The sequence below is a fragment of the Euleptes europaea genome, chromosome 1, assembly GCF_029931775.1.
Source record: "Euleptes europaea isolate rEulEur1 chromosome 1, rEulEur1.hap1, whole genome shotgun sequence".
Lineage (NCBI taxonomy): Eukaryota > Metazoa > Chordata > Lepidosauria > Squamata > Sphaerodactylidae > Euleptes > Euleptes europaea.
In genome coordinates this window covers 111,444,492-111,467,041 of record NC_079312.1, presented here as the reverse complement: position 1 = coordinate 111,467,041, position 22,550 = coordinate 111,444,492, and the positions used below count along the sequence as shown (strand labels likewise).

The window sequence follows — 22,550 nt, the reverse complement described above, 5'->3', positions numbered from 1 at the left end:
CCTCCCTTGTAGAGATTGTGCTCACAAATGTAGTCATATGACTGGTCTTTACTGGTGGTTACAGCCCTACCCAGGGAGCAGGTTTAAGAGAGTGGTGCTGGGTGTCTGCTGCTCAGCCCCTTGGCCTGTGGGGTCCTGCAAGGCTCTGTCTTATCTCCTATGCTCTTTAACATCTACATGAAACCTTTGGGAGAAGTCAGCAGGAGATTTGGCCTGGGTTGTCACCAATATGTGGATGATCCTCAGCTCTATCTCACACTTCCAGCTGATTGCCGGGAGGCTGCAGAAACCCTGAACTGGTGCCCGGAGGCAGTTTTGGAGTAGATGTTGGCCAATAAACTGAAGCTGAATCCTGAAAAGATGGACGTGCTACTGATGGGTGGAAGATCTGATCAGCGAAGACAAAAGTTGCAAGTTTGGGAGTGGGTTTGAAAACAAAGATGTTAATGTAAAAACGACCAGCATTAATAAGAAACCCCAAAGTCCTACTACTGATTCTTCCTCGTTTCAACACGACCTTGCTTCTTGTTTTATTTTTTTTTATTTTCTTCATGTAACATATCAACATAGAAACAATATCCAATACTAAAAATAATAGTAATAATAAAAAACAAGTAATATCACTAATTTAACAATAAAATGACTTCCCCCTCTCCCTCTTCCCGCTACAAATAAATTGTATAAACGTTTGCTAACGGAGCTAATCCCAATATTATTTTAATTAACCTGTTCTTCTCCTATCTAACATTATTGAATCCGTACCTAATATAAGATTAATACAAAGTATATTTTAATTAATATAACACGACCTTGCTTCTTGAACGTTTTTCGGGGTGGGGGAAGGAAGAGAGAAAGACAGAGAGGGTACCAAAGCCCCTTCCTCCCGAACATCTATCAGGGAAACAGAACAGGCTCCGAAGAGCCCCAGAAAGGCACGTGGCCTTTCGCTTCCAAAGGTCGGCTCCGCTGCCTCCCCGCCAACGCCTGAGCTCTTTGGAAAACAAAGCATGTTCTGCAGCTCTTAACAAGGCTTGGAGTTTTGCCTCGTTGTGCTTGGTGGCAATGCCTGAGCTAGTGCTCCAAGGAAATTGGGTAAGTTGAACATATATTTGGAATAGATCTATTAAAAAAAAAAAATGCAGAGACGCAAGTGATTTCCAGCAGTTCCAAATGTGCCGAATTAAAGACGTGAACAAAGGTGTTTCTGTCATTCAGGGTTGTCTTGTTTGACTATAGGGCGAAAACGCATGGTCGCTTTTTCCTCCTTTAATCCCTGTTTTAGCCAGGATCGAACGCACATTAAGCAAAACGCATGCGTTCGATCCCGGCTGAATCCTGACTGAAACAGGGATTAAAGGAGGACAAAGCGTTTTCACCCCATGTTAAAAGCAGGCAATGGTCCTTTCATTTCCTTGGTAAAGCAGGACATCTTATGTGGGACCTGATGGGGACTGAGAGTGAAAACAGTGGTTCGGGCTAAAAGACTGTCCATTTATTCAGCAGGATTCTGATTCCGATTATCACAAGCTGACATGGATAACCTCCTTTTTACCTCTGTGACACCTCTATGGTGTCATCTTTGAAATCTGTTTTCAGCATGCCATGAAAGAGGAAAATTACAAAATCAGATGTCTGTGCTTCTTAAACACCTCTATCTATCTATCTACGTGTGGAACACGTAAAAAAACGAAACCTCTTTAATCTATTTGAACGGATTGAAAGAAATATATGTAAGTGCGTCTGCTCACTGGAAAACACGGAGAATGCAATATAACACTTCTCCCTCCACCTTCCCCCCACACACATTATAAATCTAAAATTATGAACTTTAGGTTGTGTTGTGCATTTGCCGCCTATCCAGATAAAAAGGCATACCCCATGTTACTGTATTCAAAGCATTTTAAAATTTAGAACTGTATGTGCAGATTGAATTCAACATTTACATACTAATGCTTGTCTGAATCCACTCTCCTCTACTTAAAGACAGATGGATTCACATTCTAGCTGTATCTGAAGAAGTGAGCTGTGGCTCACGAAAGCTCATACTCTGCCAGAAAATATTTTTGTTAGTCTCTAAGGTGCTACTGGACTCTGGCCCTTTTCTACTACTGCAGACAGACTAACATGGCTACCCACTGTGAATTAACTTTTTATTTGGAAGGGAGCTGGCAAAATTGCTTCATCTGAAATACATGTGGCCTGTTTTTTTTGTTTTTTTTTAAACACTAAAAGTTAGATGAGGGTTCTGTGTAGCGGTGGCTACTGCTGCTTATTCTCTGTTTCTACGGAAGTATCCATGATTGTTTTCTTGTGAAGCTGTGCTTGCTGATCATGGCAATTTTGAAGAGTGTTTCCTGTTTCTTTCATGTTGCCTGCTTTAAACACTGAAGAGGTCTCAGTGTTTCGCCCTCCCATCACAGCCTAAAAATAGTTTGCTGTGAACTACCTGGCACACTACTAGGATGTGTAAACACACAGCTGATCTCTGCGAGGTTGACTTGGAAGTAAGTTCCACTGAGTCCTGTGGCTTTACTTTCAAGCAAGTGCTGACATGATTGATTCTTTATGTAGCTACTAATGTTTCATTATATTTCTCCTGCTGCAGCACTATAGTAGTTCTTAAACTGGGCAACAGAAGAGGCCTTTTTTTGCTGTCAAGTCAAGTCACAGCTGACTTATGGTGACCTCCTTGGAGGTCTCTCATCCAAATACTAGCCAGGGTCAGGGCTGAGAGTTTGTGACTGGCCCAAGATCACCCCGCAAGCTTCCATAGTGCAATTGGAGATTTTAACCTGTGTTTCCAGGAAGTTTGGACTTGTTATTCCTGAACAAAGTCCTGTAGCAAGCATAAGCAAACTGAAGTAAGATTTTTTTAAAAAAATACAGCGCCAGGTTTGATTAGCCATTCAAAGAAAAAGACAGTGGAGGTGCCTAAGCCCTTGGACATATTTCAGTAGTTCTTAGAATCCCGACGATGGTTGTAACAACCCAACCTATCTATTTAACTTTTTGTATTATTTCGATTGGCAAGCCTACCCATAATGGGGGGGGGGGTGCCTTAAGTGTAGCTTCCTGATTGCAACTGAGACATCAGTGAGGAGGAAACGTTACCTTCTAGTTTTCTAATTCTAGTTTCTTCCTGTGTATGGAAATAATTTTGAATCAGTACCAAAACTTGCTGGTGGTCATACATTAGAAATAATAATCTAGGATGATTGTGATATGTAGATGCAGCAGGAGGGCATACCTATCACCCAACCTAACACACTCAGTGTTGAGGATAAAAAAACAGAAGCGGAGAAGAGTATGAAGTAAGCCAATTTGCCCCCCCCCCCCCCACTGGGGAGAAAAGCGGAGTATAAATAAATATTTTTTATTGGAGATTAGAAGAAGGAGGGTTGGTTTTTATATGCCAACTTTCTCTACCACTTAAGGGAGACTCAAACTGGCTTACAATCACCTTCCCCTCCCCACAACAGACACCCTGTGAGGCGGGTGGGGCTGAGAGAGCTCTAAGAGAGCTGTGGCTAGCCCAAGGTCACCACACTTCATGTGCCAACCCGGTTCTCCAGATTAGAGTCCACCGCTCCAAACCACCACACCACGTTGGCTGTTTTATACTATCATTGTACTCTTGCAAACATTCATAACTGGGTTATCTTCTCCAAATCACAAAAAACCAGTTGCAAATATTTGCTGCTGCAAAATATCAAAGCATGTGTTGTGGGTACAGTCTCAGTACTACCCTTCTTTGAAAGTTATATACATTGGCCCATTTGGAAAGCGGCAAACAGTAAGGGGTTTCTCGTGCTAGATGTAATTCTGCCTAGTAGCTAACTACACTGGAAGGCCATTAAACTGAAGGCCATATACTAAGCAGCAGTCTGATTCCTTCTATCACAACACTGCACAATTCATAAAATCACAGAATCATAGAGTTGGAAGGGACCACCAGGGTCATCTAATCCAACACCCTGTACAATGCAGGAAATTCACAACTACCTCCCTCACACACACCCAGTGACCCCTACTCCATGCCCAGAAGATGGCCAAGATGCCCTCCCTCTCATGAACTGCCTAAGGTCATAGAATCAGCATTGCTGACAGATGGCCATCTAGCCTCTGCTTAAAAACCTCCAGGGAAGGAACACTTACCACCTCCTGAGGAAGCCTGTTCCACTGAGGAACCACTCTGTTAGGAAGTTCTTCCTAATGTCTAGACAGAAACCCTTTTGATTTAATTTCAACCTGTTGGTTCTGGTCCGACCTGGGCAACAGAAAATAACTCGGCACCATCCTCTATATGACAGCCCTTCAAGTACTTGAAGATGATTATCACGTCCCCTCTCAGTTTTCTCCTCTTCAGGCTAAACATACCCAGCTCCTTCAACCTTTCCTCATAGGACTTGGCCTCCAGACCCCTCACCATCTCTGTTGCCCTCCTCTGGACATTTTCCAGCTTGTCTACATCCTGTTTAAATTGTGCTGCCCAAAACTGAACACAGTACTCTAGGTGAGGTCTAACCAGAGCAGAGTAAAGCAATACCATCACTTCACATGATCTGGACACTATACTAATGTTGATGCAGTCCAAGATAGCATTTGCCTTTTTAGCTACCGCATCACACTGCTGACATGTTCAGTGTTTGATCTTCTAAGACCCCAAGATCCTTTTTGCACACACTACTGCTAAGACAAGTCTCCACAATTCTATAATTATGCTTTTGATTTTTCCTACCTAAATGCAGAACTTTACATTTATCTGTGTTGAAATGCATTTTATTAGTTTTAGCCCAATTTTCCAGCCTGTCAAGATCATCCTGTATCTTGCCTCTGTCTTCTACCGTATTTGAATTCCATGAGTTCGTTTAATCTATGAAGTAGTATTAAAATTAATTCCATGCTGATACTGAAGATGTGCTCGGTCAGAGAAGAAAAACGATTGTCACAAATTTTGCTGCTGAACTGAAAACTAGGCTCCTGCAGTCTTCCCTGTTTTTCATGAGTCAGTAACAGGACTGACTGCCTTAAACTTGTGCTGTATACGAATGAGGGTTTGACAGCATCTTTTGATGCTGACGCGGATGTCCCTGTATATTTAGAAGTGAAAGCTGCCAATGCCTGTGCACGCTTACTAGGAAGTACTTTTGAAGCACTTCCAAGTGAACGTAGCTATGTGTGAAAATATCGCTTTGAAACGCTAGCGGGTCGATCGGTTCTCAACTGCATTAGTTACAGGGTGTTTGTTGTAGGGAAGGGAATTGTAAGCCAGTTTAATTCTGCCTTAAGTGGTCGAGAAAGTCGGCATATAAAAACCAACTCTTCTTCTCCTCCTCCTCCTTCATAACCATTTTGGTATTCTAGAGTGGCCTATGTGTGATTTTCTCAGAATGCACATTCACCGTTGTGAACTGGGCACAGCACATGTGCACGTTTTCCAGCTTTGGTGTACATGGCTGGAAATCCAGATTTTTGAGGGCACATGATTATATGTACCAAAGCTGGAAAATAACCCGTTGGCCTGTTCACACAAAATTGCAAACACATTTATGCATGGCTGTTTCCTCACGGTCATCCTAATGACCGTACAAAAAAAAAAAATCATCCCCGCAGCACTAAATTAGCCGTTTCACAGCCACACCCCAAGCAACACAACGAGCATGAAAAGGTAAAGGTCCCCTGTGCAAGCACTGGGTCATTCCTGACCCGTGGAGTGACGTCACCACGGGGCTCCTACAATGAGCTTAGAGCGCCTTTAAACAGAAAAAGGGCTCGTGCATGCTGGGAGATATATTGGTGACCCTCGGGGACGCGCCTCCCGCAGCCAATGAGGGGCCGATCGGAACGGCTTTCAACCGCCGCCTCGCGACCGCCGTCCGCGAGCGCGCACGTCGAATCCCCGCCTCCCAGGGCGGGCGAGCCAATGAGCTCGCTCGGGTTGAAAGGTTAGGGCGGCTGCCAAGTGGGCGTGGCTCGGGGGAAGGCCGCTCGCCGGAGTTAGACGGGAGCGAAGCGCCGGCCGCTGACTGAAGGGAGACGGGATGGTCGGGTGGGAGAAGGAGCTGCGGATCCGCTTCGCGCCGGGCAGCTGCTGGCTCGAGGAGGTGAGACGAGGCCGGCCCGGGCCGCGCTCGGGCCCTCCGTCCCCGTTCCCTCTTGGGCTGTGGTAAACAAACGACGGCCACGCCCCCTTCTCGCCTTTCTCTTTCCCTTCCCCCGCCCCGTCTCCTTAGCCGCAGTTAGGGCGCCTGCGCAGAACCGACCCCCCCCCCCCAAGCGAGACTAGCGTTCAACCGGCGCGCGCGTGCAAGGCAGGCAGAACCCTGCTTCTGGGCCAGGGGACCTCCCAGTCGAGAAAGCCTGCGCCTTCGTGTGTGTGTGTGTTAAGGGCCGTCAAGTCGCTTCCGACTCATGGCGACCCTATGAATCAAAGGCCTCCAAAATAGCCTCTCTTTGACAGCCTTGCTCAGGTCTTGCAAATCGAGGGCCGTGGCTTCCTTGAATGAGTCCATAACAAAACAAAACACAAGCCTTCATAGGCTTGTTTATCTTGCAAGGGGCACGTGACTTGTGGTTTCCTTTTTTTCTTTTTTTTTGCTGACGGCGACGTTTTTGAGCCCCGCCCGTCATTGGCAGCCCGTTGGCCACCTTTATGACCTGCAACAGTAAAAGACCTAGAAAAGGGCCTGAGTCCAGTAGCACCTTCAAGACTAACAAGAATATTTTCTGGTAGGGTATGAGCTTTCGTGAGCCACAGCTCATCTGAAGAAGTGAGCTGTGGCTCGCGAAAGCTCATACCCTGCCAGAAAATATTCTTGTTAGTCTTGAAGGTGCTACTGGACTCTGGCCCTTTTCTACTACTGCACACAGACTAACACGGCTACCCACTGTGAAGTAAAAGACCTGTCGTGCTTTTTGTTGAGACCTAGGGGGGGAGGGGATTTTCAAGTTCTCCAGAACTGCTTTTTTTTAAAAAACCGGTCGGTTTGGTTGAGGGGCAGAGCAGTAAATATTCCAGGCCAAGATTTTAAGATCTGCTTACCTAAAGGTGTTTTTTCTTTGTTTCAACTGGAAGTGGAGAGGTAGTTGGTTATTATTATTTTTTTCTTTTTAGTAACGTATCTTTTTCCTTTTTAGCTCTACCCAGTTACAGTAGTAGAGGCAGTATTTTGAGCTCTTTTTTGTCATCAAGTTTGACTGGTTGGCTGCTGTGTGAAACAGGATACAGGACTAGATGGACAATTGGTCAGATCCAGCAGAGCTCGTCTTAGGTTGTCATAAATTTACCAGTTAATTTTGTTAGTTATTGAGTTGATCTCTTTGGTGAAAGTTTGTAGCATGTGTATGCATTCTTAATTTGCTTGTGATTACACTAGTTTCTTTTAAAGCAGTTCTTGTTATAGGAGTGACCTTTTGGAAAACAAAAAGCTGCTAGAGGTTTTATCATTTTAATTGGAAGAATTGTTACTCATTTAATCTCTGAATATCCCCATTGCTGATGAGGTTTCATTCTCCAAAAGTGCAGGCAGAGGAAGAATGCAGAAGAGTATTGGATAAATTTTTAGATTGTGGCAGGATTTGGTTACAAGTTTTGTAAGGCTGAGTTTAATTTTGGTTGTTGATATCAAATTGGGATTTTGAAATCTGGATTCCTATGATCAGGTGTAGAGTATGCTGCTTGGGATGTACCTGTAGGAAATATTCTTCAGGATATGTCCGAGGAACAGCAGGAGCACCCTGTAGCCCCCAATTATACATATTGTCCCACCTTTTCCTGGATTTTCTAGTTGGGAAGCAAATACTTTGTTAAAGATGAACATCTCGAGAACACTGCGGTACAAGCTTGCTTCTTTGATTTCAAGGTGTAGAACCCTTCCTCACAAACATTGTTTTTAGCCAGAAGGATGTAGTTAAATGGTTCAGATTTTTTCAAATATATCCATTTAAAGTTCAGCATGTTTATTTGTGCTTTTTATTACATACCGCATGGGCATTTGAGGGGTGCAGTCTACTTTTTTAGATGATGGAAGTCAAAATGTTGCAGTAAGTAATATGCCAGGGTATCTTCTTTTTGTAATCATTCAATATGTTATCTTCAGTATTATGGCTTGTATACATTGGCAGCTTCTACATATGGAAGGGGTATTCATCTGTGGAGCAAGACTTCCTTCCCTGCTGCTGCAGCTGAAAATACCTCCCCTGAAATGCTGCTTTAGGTGAGCAGAGAACTTCTCAAGAATAGCAGTAGGCAGGAATCAGAGTGAAAATCAGCCCCACCTTCCTTCTGCCCTATTATGTATTCTTGGACTTGTCATGTTACATGACTGCTATGTTTTTGAAAGCAGAAACACTAATTAATAAGATTTTCTTTTTATAGGATGTGATTGATATCCCAAACAGACGTACACTGATTACTGGTGCCACTGGGCTCCTTGGCAGAGCTGTATATAAGGAATTTAAAGCAACTAATTGGCATACTGTTGGCTGTGGGTACACTAGAGCTCGACCCAGGTTTGAACAAGTTAATCTCCTGGATGGTGCTGCAGTTCATAATCTCATTCAGGATTATCAGGTGAGAATTGTGGAATGAAAGGGAAGGCAGGTAAGATCCATGTTGCCGTGAAGGTATCGGCATTTCTTCACTAACTTTGTTTCTCACTGTAATCAAATTTCTCTAATAGTTATTGCTGTTCCATAGAAATTTTTTAATGCAGCCTGGGAATAATATTACCTTGTTTTGGTGAGATAATGTTCTACTTCATGCAGAGCCCATGTGGTATAGTGGTTAGAGTGTTGGACTAGGACCTGGGGGACCCAGGTTCAAATCCCTACTCTGCTGTGGAAACTTGTTGGGTTACTTTGGGCCAGTCATATTTTTTCTGCCTGCCATACCTCACAGGTTTGTTATAAGGATAAAGTGAAGGAGAGGAGAGCTATGTAGCTGTTCTGGGTCTCAACTGGGGAGAAAGATGTGCTGTATATAGTTATGCTGTTATCTATCAGTGTTCCATTTGCAGGTTTGGTTACTTGTCTTGCTTTTATTCATGAAATGCCTGAGATGGAGATGGTAGACTCATGCAGCAAAGTAGTCATACCAGTTAAACATTCCTTGACCATATTTACTCTACACAAGTGGGAAAAATCTGTTCCTTCAGTTAGTACTGAATGTCAGTCCAGCCTGGCATGACTATTTTAAAATAATTCTGCAAGATTTTCAACCAGAAAATGGTCAAAAGGGTCTCTTGTGTGGTAAAGCAAGCTCCCTATAAAACTCCATATGAAACTCCTAGCAGAGATGATCTTAGATAAACTAGACATTAGTGCAAGAAGACTAGAAGAAGAGTTGGTTTTTATATGGCGACTTTCTCTGCCACTTAAGGGAGAATCAAAACGGCTTACAATCACCTTCTTTTCCCCTCCCTACAACAGACACCCTGTGAGGTAGGTGGGGCTGAGAGAGTGTGATTAGCCCAAGGTCACCCAGCTGGCTTCATGTGTAGGAGTGGGGAAACAAATCCAGTTCACCAGATTAATGTCCCCGGTTCTGCAGATCAGAGTCTGCTGCTCTAAGCCACTGCTCTTAACCACTACATCATGCTGGCTCTCTCATAGTTTCATAGGTTATAATTAATGTGGTTCAGTTGCACACTTAAATGGCATCTCAGTTCTTCAGTATGGATGAGTATTGAGGTGATACAAATGCTTGCTTGTTCTATACTCATTAAAAACGGGTGTTTAATTTTCAGCCTCATGTGATAGTACATTGTGCAGCTGAGAGAAGGCCAGATGTTGTAGACAGTCAACCAGATGCTGCTTCTCAGCTCAATGTGGCTGCTTCAGGGAACATAGCAAAAGAAGCAGGTAAAAAAAATGTGCATGGATGCAACTCGTGTCAGGATGCATCATTAGTTTGCATGGCATTACAAGTATGGACAGTACCCCTAACCCTGTTTGAAGGAATTCTCTCCAAGAAACGTATATCCCCTAACTTTGTAAATGTGGGCTGATCTGAAGATGGGTAGTATTGATCTGAAGATGGATGGTAGGCCACACACAGAGAAAATTCTGAACTAAATGGGTCTTAATCTGATCTTTGAAGGCATTTATTTTTGTGTGGGCTAATTGTTGATTAATGAGTATGAATTTACACTTCTTTAAATATTGGTTATATTTCCTTTTCATCCTAGCTGAAATAGCAGCATTTTTGATCTACATTAGTACAGATTACGTATTTGATGGAACAAATCCTCCCTATAAAGAAAATGATGTACCAAATCCCCTAAATCTCTATGGCAAAACTAAGCTGGAAGGTGAAAAAGCAGTTCTTGCAAACAATGATGGTAAGTGTACATCTGTCGGTACAAAGCTTTTTCAGTATGTATTTGAGAGACATAAACATGTTTCAGGTTAAAATGACTTCATCAATAAAAAAGAAGAAACAGTAGGTTTTCTAACTGCCTTGCTTTTGGGTCTTGCCACTGAAAGGAGAGTCATCTCTCCAGCATAGACAGGCAAATGTTTAGTAACTGAAGTGTTTCAGATTAATTCTAGAAAAAACAGGAAGCAAGTCCAGTCTTTGCCAGGGACTCTGTTGTGTTGCAGGCAAGGAGTGAGGGGTGGAAGTGTAGTCTGGGAAGCAATCCAAGGTCATTCACAGTACAAGCAGAGTCCAACATATCAATACAGGCAAGGGCAGTCCAAGACGTTAGTCAGGGTCAGTCCAAGAAGTCAGGATACCAGGAATTTAAAGTATAGCTGATAGACAAGGCCTATACACAAGGAGGTTGGTGACAAGTTGCTTGCACAACAGCCAAGCCTAACTGATGGCTTAAATCCCTTCTGCTGCTGCTGTAGCAGAGCCAGCTGTTGCCAATTAGGCTGATCTCACAGGTGGTGCTTCAGCCCTGTTCGTCCTTGTCACTGCTTCCAAGGAGGAATCTACGTTGGGCCTTCAATCTTGCACTTTGCCGTTGCTGCTGCACTGTCAGACGAACCAGTTTCCTTCTCTGATTCAGTGGCCTTGGCGAGGCCTCTGGAGACACTGCATGTTGCGAGGTGTAAGGTCCAGCTGGAGTTCTTGAGCTGGCAGGCTGCAGGCATGGTGAGTCACCTCCTGACTTTGGCTGATCCTCTGTTCTGGCAGGCTGTAGACACTGTGTTCCTTTGTGACTTCTGCCTGCGGATGTCCCTCTGTTCTGGCTTCTCTTCGCCAGAGGAGCTCTCCGCAGGCTGACTCATGACAGCCTCACTGAGTGCTGTCGGATGTCAGTCTTTCATCCTCAGTTCCTTATTTATAAAAGTTACCTTGTCACACACAAGGAAAATGCAATAAAGACAGTAAAGCAACTACATACTTTTTAATGATAAATTGGTTTAAAAGAGCAGAGAAGGGGCAGAAGCTGTTGGGATGAATGGGAGAGATAGTGCCAGGGAGGCCTTGTGGTGGGCTGAGTTAAGAGGGAGAACAGCAGAAAAAACAAGAGGAGACAAATCTTGATTTAATCCTTTGTTGTGCCCAAGACAGGTGCAACTGGCCAGAACACTATGAAATTTAATATATAGGTACACAGGTTGGTACAGTTACATTAAATTTCAAAAGAGATACCTTTTTTAAGAAAAGGTGGGATTACTTACAAGGAAGTTAAAAGTTAGACATTTCTGCAAGCTCAAGGATTTCCGCAAACAAAATACAATTTTTCTGCCTCCCGCAGTCACCCGAAATGGCCTCCAAAATCTTCCTTGGGGAGAAAGGATCCCAGAAACAGGATTTTGGGTGCACATTAGGCTGCTGTTAGAGCGGGAGGTAGGAAAATTGCACTCCATGGGAAAGAATCCTTAGGCCCTTGGAAACAAGGTGGGATCCAAGCCTAATGATTTACTCAAATACTTTGCTGTCTTTGTTAGAATTTTAGGGTGAGAAATGACCAGGGGTGGGGGGGCACTTGAGAAGTACTGTCTACCTTCCAGGAAAGGAGATAATATAATTAAAATACTCTCCAAAGTTAATTTTTGAAAAATCCATAATTAACAGTTGATGAAATAAAATAAGTTGGAAATAAAATTGCCAGTGCCATAATGCTGTTGTATAATGCTGGAGAGAATGCAGAAAGGCAACCAAAATGACGAGGGCATTGGAGCATGTTTCCTACAAGAAAAGGGTAACGTGTGTATGGCTTGTTAGTTTATGGAAGAGGTTAGCAAAGGAAGTGAGATATACAGGTTATAAATTTTTTCTTGTTCGGGGAAAATCACAAAACACATTTTCGTTACTCTCAGATGAATGGCTCATCGATTGAAATTGACTGACAGTATGTTCAGGACAGACTAGCAAAATAGGTTATTTACAGAATCTAGGGTACAAGATCTAAGGGTCACTGGCTTATATGAGTTTAAAAGGGGGTTAGATGGATTTATGGTAGATTAGTCATCTTTGCTGACAGTGATTGATAGATGGAACTTTTCTGTCCAGAGTTGGTATGCCTCAAAGAACCAGATGCTGGAGACAATCAAGAGAGGAAGGCTGTTGCCTCTGTGTGGGTTTTCCTGAGGCCTTAAGCTGGCCCCTGTTGGAAATGAAATAGCTGGAGTAGATAATTTCTTAGTCTTACCTAGCATGGTGGTTATGCTTTAGAACATTGGTAGTAGGATTTGTAGCGACTGGGAAGGGTAACAAACTTGAACATGCAGGTGAAACAAGTTTAGCAAGGGTATAAAATGTAGTCATTGATTTGGAAGGGGTGGGCACAAGTTTAATTGTGGTTTCCAAAATACTGAATGTAGATGTTTTTGCAAGATAAGGGTCAAAAAGAAGTGCGTGCTCATTGTCATTCTTTAAGTTCATCCAGAGCGCTAATGTGTTGCCACTAGGGCTGTCAATTCGGTTCGGCCCGAACTGAAAATCAGCCGAATTTCCCTTGATTCGGCGGTTTTTAGTTCGGGAGGAACCGAACTCAAAACTGGCGGGCAACCGGGGGGGCCGAATTCAGCGAGTTCGGGAGTTCACGAATAAATTCGGCCAATTCGGGGCCGTCAGTAAGCAGCATAACCTTCAGTAAGCAGCATTCTCCTCCCCCGGCCAATCGGTGGCCAAGCTGGGTCTTCTTCTGGCCAATCAGTCAGGATTGAGTACTGGAGGAATCAGCTGATGTGCGGCCGGCCGGGGAAAGAGAGAGAGAGAGGGAAATCCTCATGTGTGTGTGAGGGGGTGCTTGTGCACATTCGCTCCTTTCCGTGGCTGCAGGGGGCGCATTTTTTGGGGTACTGACCCCAAACTTTCAGGGGATATTCAGACAGGTTTTCTTAAGAGACGACCCAAGTTTTGTAAACATTGGGTCAGGGGGTCCCGAGATATGGGCTCCCCCCCTTTTTCTTTCCATGGCTGCAGAGGGCGCATTTTTGGGTGTGCCGACCCCAAACTTTCAGCGGAGCATCAGACAAGGCTTCTTAAGATACCCCCCAAGTTTTGTAAACATTGGGTCAGGGCCCCCCGAGATATGGGCTCCACCCCTTTTTCCTCTCCCCCCTTTTCCATTTTCGTGGCTGCAGGGGGCGCTTTTTTGGGGGTGCAGCCCCCAAACTTTTATCATAGCTTCAGAGAATCCCTCTTAAGAGACCACCCAAGTTTTGTAAAGATGGGTTCAGTGGGGGCTGAAATATCGGCTCCCCCCTTTTTTCTTTCCGTGGCTGCAGGGGGCGCATTTTTGGGTGTGCCGACCCCAGACTTTCAGTGGAGCTTCAGTCAAGGCTTTTTAAGAGACCACCCAAGTTTTGTAAACATTGGGTCAGGGCCCCCCGAGATATGGGCTTTCCCCTTTTCCCTATTGGGATGAATGGATCACCCTCGAGAGATGCATACATATGGATCTTATATTGGATACAAATGGAATCATATTGGATTACCCAGCCTCCCAGCCCCTCCTGCTGGAACAGAAGACAGCCACAATAAGACCCCTTTGGGGGCTTTAATCTATATTTTTTCTTTTCTGTGTGTGTGTGGGGGGGAAAGCAGAGTCTGTGTGTGTGTGTGTGGGGAGGGAGCAGTTTCTGTGGGTGGGGGAGGGGGAAGCCAAAGGGGGCTTTTGCCGGTTCTGCCTGGGGTGTGTGTTCCCCCTCCAGTCTCTCTCTCCCTGGTTTGAGGGGGGGCTTCATTTTTATTCTTCAGGTTTTTCCTCATTCATAAGATCAGTTAGGTTATTTTGATGCTTGCTCAAAACTGGTTTTCAAATGGTGACTTAAAGAATGCATCTGCCTGGTCCCAAGTCCAATGCAAAAGGAGAAATTCCACCCCCTTTTGCTCATTATGCATAGCTAGCTGCCTCTGTCCCTTTCCATGGTATGCAAACTCCCAGGTGTCAGGTGTTGCTTTGCACTGTTGCAAAGGTGTTGCATTGCATGCTTGTGTTGCTTTGCAGTTGTATTGTTTTGCAAAATTCTTCACACCTGCCCCGCCCTTTGCATGTTTGCAAAGGTGTTGCTTTTCAGTTGTGTTGCTTTGCAAAGTTCTTAGCACCTGCCCCGCCCTTGCTCTCATCAGCTGTTTGTCGGCCGGGAGCTTTGTGCTTGGGCGGCAAGCTCTGCTGAGAGATACACATTAAGGGTGGAGGGGACCCCTTTCAGGGCCCATATCTCAGCCCCCCCTGACCCAATCTTTACAAAACTTGGGGAGTCTTTCAATATACGTCCTTTGAAGCTCTGCTGAAAGTTTGGGACCTCTAAGCCCAAAAATGCCCCCCCCCAGAGCCGCGGAAAGGCGCGGTTGTGTTTTTAATGGCTTTATTCGGCCGAATTTTTTTTTCGAACTTTGAATTCCCGCCGAATTGAACGGATCCGAAGTGGGGGAGTTCGGACTTTGGCACGTACCGAACCCACTAGGGCCAAATTCGGCCGAATCTGAACTGTACCGAATTTTTTTTTTTTTTGACAGCCCTAGTTGCCACGCCTGGTAGCAGCATTCATTGGTTAGGCTAGGCTATAATTGGAAACAGAGTTATGGCAACAATATAGTCTTGGGAGCATCGTTACATTTGTAGCCAATCCAGAAATCAAAGCATTTATTTGTTCAGGTGCAGCAGTAAAGACAAGCTGTTCCATGCGATTTGGGATGTGGTTCCCTTATTAAAATGTAGACCTTCAGTGTGTTGTGGTTATGAACAGAAGCATGTTGGCCAATTGTATGGTATTTTTCGATCTGCATGGCAAGAGTTGTTTCTTACCCCATGCTGGCAGCAATGTATGGGGTTAATGTTAACCAGTGTGAGAGGCTCAGTGTAGGAAAATGAAGCAACAGCATTTAGAAAGGGCATGAAGTATATGTTAGTCTTCCTCCATTATTTCCTGCTTTTCCACCATGCTTCTTACAATATCAGAGTATTAATTATTGCATTATTCCAAGCCAAATCAATACAACAGCCACATCATGGTTATGGATATTGTGGGCGGCAGAATTTTTTGGGGGAGGAGGGGAGAATGCGCATTTGTACATACATTACTTTAATGTTAGAAGTCCACTTGTCCATAGTACTAGATATTCTTAGCAGTGTCACGAAAAAATCATTTTAGTGTTTCTCTCATTTTGATGTTTGATATGCAATGAAATTAGGTGTGGTTTGCTTCCGGACTGAAAAGTCCAAGTAGGATTGGATGAATTGCATCCATCAATGGAGGGCACAGGTGGATGCAGATGTTTCCCTTTTCCCCCTCCTCCCAACATTCCTTTCCAACCCCAGGAAAGTTAATTCCCACAGTTGTAGAACTCTTAAGGTTAAAGAGTCATGCAGGTTATTTGGGGGGGGGGGGATACCTTACCATCGGTCCTGCACTTAGGAGGGAGGTAATTTCACTGCCTTCCTCCTCCTCAATGCAGCCCTTCATCCTGCATGATATACGTAACTGCAGACCCTGCAGTCCTCCCCCCACCCCCAGGAGAAAGGGAACAAAGGAAATGTCAGCAATCTCTGGATCCAACCCACAATATTTACTATATGATTCCTGCCTATATGTTTGCTGATATTGTCAAAGGATTTTGAGACTGGTGAAAGAAGACCTCCCTTGGCAAAACCTGAGCAAGTCTGTTGTTTGTATTTTGCAGAATTTATACATATGTCTTTTAAAATATTTCAATAAAATGCGCCAGGTGAATCTATACAAACTCACTGCAGGATCTACATGCACAGAGGAAATAGTGGGTGTGAAAATTTGGATTACTACTATGTTTCTGCTCATTTTTACACAAACCATTCTACATTTCCGTAGGACTGCAATTATCAATTTTATGGGAATTGTGACATTTAACATTTTCAGAGAGGTATGGCCCTGCCCCCATGTGATAGCTTTTGTTTTTTTTTATTGGCTGTAGGTACATTTCAACAAAATCTAGGGCCATAATACAATTTTTGTGCCAAATTTTGTTTTAGCATGAATGACTATGGGCATTACTTTGAGTATCTTTCCTGTTAGGCTGAGAGGTGCTTCTCAGTGTAATTCAGAAATGATAGCTTACTTGCAATTCTGAATTTTTGAATTCAGTCTCCATCCATGTGGACTAATAGCGCACTTCACCAATGCTTACTGAGTGGTATATATTGTCATAGCTCAAATACATTTTGTTTCCCCTCAAAGTTAGGTTTGGGAATGTCATCATATCTTTTAACTACTTCTGGGTATTTAAAGCTTTTTCTCATCTTTTAGATGCTGCTGTGCTTAGAGTTCCTGTTTTATATGGAGAGGTTGAAAGCTTGGGGGAGAGTGCTGTGACGGTTATGTTTGATAAAGTACAGTTCAGTAACAAGTCAGCCAACATGGACCACTGGCAGCAGAGGTTTCCTACCTACATAAAGGATGTAGCTAGCATTTGCCGACAGCTAGCAGAGAAGAGAATGGAGGTGAGGACTTGTGTGGCTTTTAATTCTTTTGGAACTGTTTTTTTGTAGGCTAGTTTATATATTACAACTAGTGGATACATATTAGCACACCGCAGCACTCAGTACCAGCTACCGTATTTTTCGCTCCATAGCACGCACCTGACCATAACACGTGCTCCCCGCCCCAGCTGGCCGTCTGGGCAGGGAAAGCCGGCTCGTGCTGGAACGACGTGAGCCAGCTCTGTGTGACCCGTCCGCCTCCCAGCTGGGAGGCGGGCGGGGAAAGCCGGCTCGCTGTTCCAGCGTGCCCAGCCGGCTGTGCGTCCCGCCCGCCTCCCAGCTAGGAGGCGGGCGGGGAAAGCCGGCTCGTGTCGTTCCAGCGCGCCCAGCCGGCTCTGTGCGCCTGGGGCACAGAGCTGGCTGGGCGTGCTGGAACGACGCGAGCTGGCTCTGTGCGCCCCACCCGCTTCCCAGCTGGGAGGCGGGCGGGGAAAGCCGGCTCGTGTCATTCCAGCGTGCCCAGCTGGCTCTGTGCACCTGGGGCACAGAGCCAGCTGGGCGCGCTAGAATGACGCGAGCTGGCTCTGTGCGCTCCACCCGCTTCCCAGCTGGGAGGCAGGCGGGGAAAGCCGCTGTTCCAGCGTGCCCAGCTGGCTATGTGCGCCCCGCCCGCCTCCCAGCTGGGAGGCGGGCGGGGCACACAGAGCCGGCTGGATGCGCTGGAACGGGGCGCACAGAGCCGGCTCGCATCGTTCCAGTGTGCCCAGCCGGCTCTGTGAGCACATTCGCTCCATAACACGCACAGACATTTCCCCTCACTTTTGAGGAGGAAAAAAGTGCGTGTTATGGAGCGAAAAATACGGTACTCCTCCAAGATACATATTCTCATGTTATATCAAAGATCGAAAAAGGCATGTTAAGGTTTCTAGCATTTGCAGCTTATACCCATTAATTACAACACAATTCAAATTGTGTCTTATGAAAAACTTTGTACAATGGTAACTATATGCAGATTGCAGTTTTTGACCAGACCTTAGAATTTTAGCAGGGGCTGCAGTCTTTCAAAACAATAGATGTGTTGACAGTCAGATGGGAATTAATGTTAACAGAGAATTAGATAGCAGTGGAGACTGTGAGAGTGCAGTCATCCTTTCTCTCTGAATACACAACCTACCCAAATGGGACCGCCCCGACCAAAATGGCAGTCTGTAGTGTAGTTCTTCCCCTGCCATGTAGTTTGGTTTGCCTCACTTGGTGTTCCTTACGTAATACCCATAGAAGCCACTGCTGTAAAGGTGAAGGGTAATAGAACTTTACAGTATAGCACCTGCCATTCTTTGCTTTGGAAACTTTAACTCTCACCATGTTCACAAGTGTCTGAGTTTTTTAAAAATGTTCAGAATATTTTTCAAGATGCAGACGCAACATTTTTGAATCCTAGGCAAAATGAGAAAGGTTTGTGGTTCATGCTGTGTTCAGAGTCCTCCTGTTAATCTAAATATATGTAAGCAGGAACTTCTCAGTTAGCAATTAGTGTTAGCTGCCTACATTAAGAACCCGCCAAAAGACTGTCAATGTATTGCAACTATAGAGAAACACAAAGTTGCAAACCAAGCTAAGCAACGAGGGTTACAAAGCAACAAGAAACAACAATAAAGTTGAACAAGTACAAATATGATACTCAGCTAACAGCCAAAAAGCTCTAAAATGACAGATTTTGAAAATGAACTGTTCATATAATTAGGTTGGCTTGTTGCTGGTCAGTTTCATTTCAGGCGGAGAAGATGATGGAAACGCGGCTCTGGATATTCTCCAGCATTTTCACTACTAGCAAGTAGCTTCATCAGCCATAAAGGCTTCTAAGTACAACAAGTGAATCGCATGTAAAGCTCCCAGCCCGGGTTGGGAGCTTTACATGCGATTCACTTGTTGTACTTACAAGCCTTTATGGCTGATGAAGCTACTTGCTAGTAGCGAAAACGCTGGAGAATATCCAGAGCTGTGTTTCCATCGTCTTCTCCGCCTGAAATGAAATTGACCAGCAACAAGCCAACCTAATTAGATGAACAGTTAATTTTCAAAATCTGTCATTTTTGGCTGTTAGTTGAGTATCATATTTATACTTGTTCAATTTTATTGTTTCTTGTTGCTTTGTAACCCTCGTTGCTTAGCTTGGTTTGCAACTTACATTGACATTCTTTTGACTGGTTACACTCTTCACCATTGCCTAGTTGCGTTGTTTGGGCTATTACTGTTTCTTTGGTCGCAATATCTTGTTACAGTAACAGTGAGTTGTTTTTCTTACATTTTTCTTACATTAACAACCCAGCATTTAGTTTTCACAGCATTTAGTTTCACAGCACTCAAGAAGGATATTTAAGAGAAGGTTTTTTTTTTTTGATGACCGTTTGTCATGCTGACACTATCTTGGATTGATAAATGCCAGTTGCAACAGAGGTGCTTAGAAAGCCATCTCCTGTGTTGTTTATACACAAGAAATTAGAATGGCCATGAATTCTGTTGCAGTCAACACTCAGATGTGAAATGATTTTTTCTAATGCCAGAAAACTGGCTCTCCTTACAGTACATTGTGGGACTTCAGTTGTAGTTAAAGCTGGATAAGGGATATTGGGCTAGATGGGTCTTGCATGGAGCCAGCAATTATGTCCTGCTGTGGGGAGAGGTAACTTTTAATGTGTATAGTGTTTGATTGGAATAGAACTGAAACCCATTTTTATATCCAGCGGGAGTGTGCAGTTCCACACAGTGAAAAGCTTAAAGAGCAGGGGACATGAAGCATCTTGTATGCTGCATCATTTTTCCTGTTGAAAACCAACTTATTGCCCACTAATGCTGTTGTTAACAAGATGGTCACTAGCTCACCTGGAGTATAATCACCACATAATAAATGGCTTGCAGCCAAGATACCTGAAGGACTCTCTATAAATTTGCCCAAGACTTAAGGTCATCCTCGATGCCCTGTTTTGAAATTATTTTTTTCATTAAATTTAAAGGAATGCTCTTCAGCATTGCTTTGGGATATATTTTATCTCCAAGCTCTTTAAACATATAGAGTGCACCAACAGCTAAGCATCTTTTTTTAATGTATTGTAGGATCCGTCCATAAAAGGAGTCTTCCATTGGTCTGGTAATGAGCAGATGACTAAGTATGAAATGGCATGTGCTATGGCTGATGTTTTCAATCTTCCCAGTAGCCACCTGAGACCAGTAAGTAAGAGTGTAAATCCTTTTCTCCTCTTACACACAAAGAAAGCAAAATTGCAAATGGTGACCATATTGCATGTATACCACCTCTTACTGTAAAATATCACCATTCGAAAATGTCTGTCTTTTTAACTAGGAACTTTCTACATCATACTGGTTGATAAATATATTATACTGGAGTTTTTTTCTACAAGTTTAGATTGATCGTAAACATTGACTTTAGTACTTGTAGATGTATCCTTACAGTGAGCTAAAATATTGGGCATGGATTCAAAGAACACTGCACACAAGAAGTGATATTTTCTTCTGACTGCAGTTTTTGCAGATGCTTGGAAGGGTACCATGATATTTGGGAACAGCTTTTCTTTCTCTGCAAGAGTTTGCAGAGACCTCCATGTATGGATGGCTCTTTGGAGTTTCAGAATAGACTATTCACAGTGCTGTAGCTGTGAGGACTGCTGTCTTTCCCAATTCAATAGCAGCAAAAACTATTTGTACCCAAGTATTAGTATGGGAAAATATTTAGAATATATTATGAAGAAATTGTGAGCTTTTTTTCAGAAGATGCAGTTATAAATAGGGTATCTGTCTCACTCTGTCTTTTGTTCCTTATTTTTAAGGTCACTGATAGCCCAGTAGTGGGTGCTCTTCGTCCCAAGAATGCTCAACTTGACTGTTCTAGACTACAGATGTTAGGCATCGGACAGCAAACTCCCTTCCGAATTGGGATCAAGGAATCTCTTTGGCCTTTCCTTACTGACAAGAGGTGGAGACAGACTGTCTTCCATTAGTTTGTAAACAGCTTAGTGTTATTATGGAATGAGGCACTTTTTAATAAAGGGGGGGAAAGAATAGTTTTGTATTGAATGTTCTATGTTTCAAGTTTAATTCAATCAGGTAAAAATAAGGTCTTGCACTAGTGAAATGGTTAAAGATGCTAACTGGCAAAAAAGAACATTGAGGTGATTTTTTTTTTTTTTTTTTTTTGGTATTTGTTGCTGGCTTGTCATAAGTAGCCAGTGACCAATGACTATTCCAGCCATCATTAACTGTTGAGATGAAGATGTATTTCCTTTGCTATTCAGAAGCTTATCTCCCTAATAGCCAAAAAGCACAGGTTTTTTTAATTGTTTTTGAAGTAAGCTAATGTGATGGAAACTTGGGAGTGTCCTTTGCTTTGCTTGAGCTATGATCAAAATGTCCTAAAGCAGTGCTTTATTTTTGCAGGTAATGTGTAATTTTGATGCTTGAGAGATTTTCACAATGTTCTGTATTTCAAAACTCTTGCAGCTTTCTTTATATTTGTACAGAACAGTTCACATACCTCTCTTATGTGCATGCTTATGTACACATGCTGATCTGTAGAGAGAGGCTCCTTTATTTTGTTGTGACAGAGGCATGAAATACGTACTTACGTAAATTTTCCCTCTGTTTTTCTTACTGTTTAACTTAGACATTTGGATCCTGTAGAAACCAGAGAGGTCTCAGTAAAGAACTTGTTAACACGTTACTGGAATCTTCATTGTTCAGATGGGTTGAGAGAATGATGACAATAGAACGATCCCAAGTTGTTCTTAGTTGTTGTGATGATTTTAATGTCACAAGCCCACTTGCACAACACATACAACCAGGACAAGACATATAACATCTTCATATGGTGCAAAGAGACTAAAGATCCAGTTCATAAAATATTGTGCAGACCCCACTTCTCATAAGAACCTACTGTCACAACCCTGATCCATGTTTTTCATGTTATATTTTTATTTGTGCCACCACTTAATAAGTCCCTCTAGCTGGAGTGCTGTGAACCACTTCCCATCTACACCCTCAATTCTAGGAGTGTGTGACAAAGTGGATTTTTTTTTTACAAACAAGATTCCATAACCAAGTAGAACCCTTTCCTCCTAGATCCTATAGAGTTTGCTGTGGATTATGTGTTGATGAGAATATATTTAATACCTTCCCACTCTAATATATTATGTGACCCAAATTATCAGCGTAGGGAGGTATTTAGTGCTTACTGGATACAAAGTAAATGCTTTAAGAGCCTCAGACTTAGAAACAACAAGCAGGCATCTGCAGGGTCTTGTGGGAGGTGTATCTTTTTGTCCTCTCCATTATTTCCTCTCCTCTGAAAGTCCCTATAGCCACTCCTTTTTTCCTGCTTCCTTCTCTCCTTCCCACTCAACAGCTATCTGACTTCCATCTTCAGCTATATATTTATTTACTTCATTTATACCCCACCTTTCTCAGCAATGGGGACCAAAGTGGGTTACATCATTCTCCTCTCCTTTTTATCCTCTTAACAACCCTGTGAGGTAGGTTAGACTGAAAGTACATGACTAACCTAAAATCACCCATTGAGCTTACACATGAAGATGGGAATTGAAGCCTGGGTCTCCTAGACCATACTCTGAAGCTCTAACTGCTGTGCAACACTGGCTTTCATAGGGTGGCTGCTGTTAA

General features: G+C 43.5%; 1 protein-coding gene across 2 annotated transcripts; it reads left to right on the top strand.

Moving 5' to 3' along the window:
• Nucleotides 1-1,045: 1,045 nt before the first annotated feature.
• Nucleotides 1,046-21,031, top strand: MAT2B (methionine adenosyltransferase 2 non-catalytic beta subunit). Of its 2 annotated transcripts, none has more exons than XM_056852328.1 (7): nucleotides 1,046-1,092; nucleotides 8,378-8,572; nucleotides 9,747-9,861; nucleotides 10,188-10,340; nucleotides 16,687-16,880; nucleotides 19,974-20,087; nucleotides 20,705-21,031. In XM_056852328.1, the coding sequence occupies exons 1-7, from the start codon at nucleotides 1,063-1,065 to the stop codon at nucleotides 20,873-20,875; spliced, it is 972 nt and encodes a 323-aa protein (XP_056708306.1). In that variant the 5' UTR covers nucleotides 1,046-1,062; the 3' UTR covers nucleotides 20,876-21,031. The 2 variants fall into 2 exon arrangements, with proteins under 2 accessions (XP_056708306.1, XP_056708297.1); XM_056852319.1 differs by lacking the exon at nucleotides 1,046-1,092 and adding an exon at nucleotides 6,038-6,104.
• The last annotated feature ends 1,519 nt before the right edge of the window (nucleotides 21,032-22,550 follow it).

Excerpts from the sequence above, each read along its gene's own strand:
- MAT2B (XM_056852319.1), top strand. The coding sequence starts at position 6,042 with ATGGTCGGGTGGGAGAAGGAGCTGCGGATCCGCTTCGCGCCGGGCAGC. Across the intron at positions 6,105-8,377 it reads GCAGCTGCTGGCTCGAGGAG|GATGTGATTGATATCCCAAA; the intron begins GTGAGACGAGGC and ends TTCTTTTTATAG. Across the intron at positions 8,573-9,746 it reads ATCTCATTCAGGATTATCAG|CCTCATGTGATAGTACATTG; the intron begins GTGAGAATTGTG and ends TTTAATTTTCAG.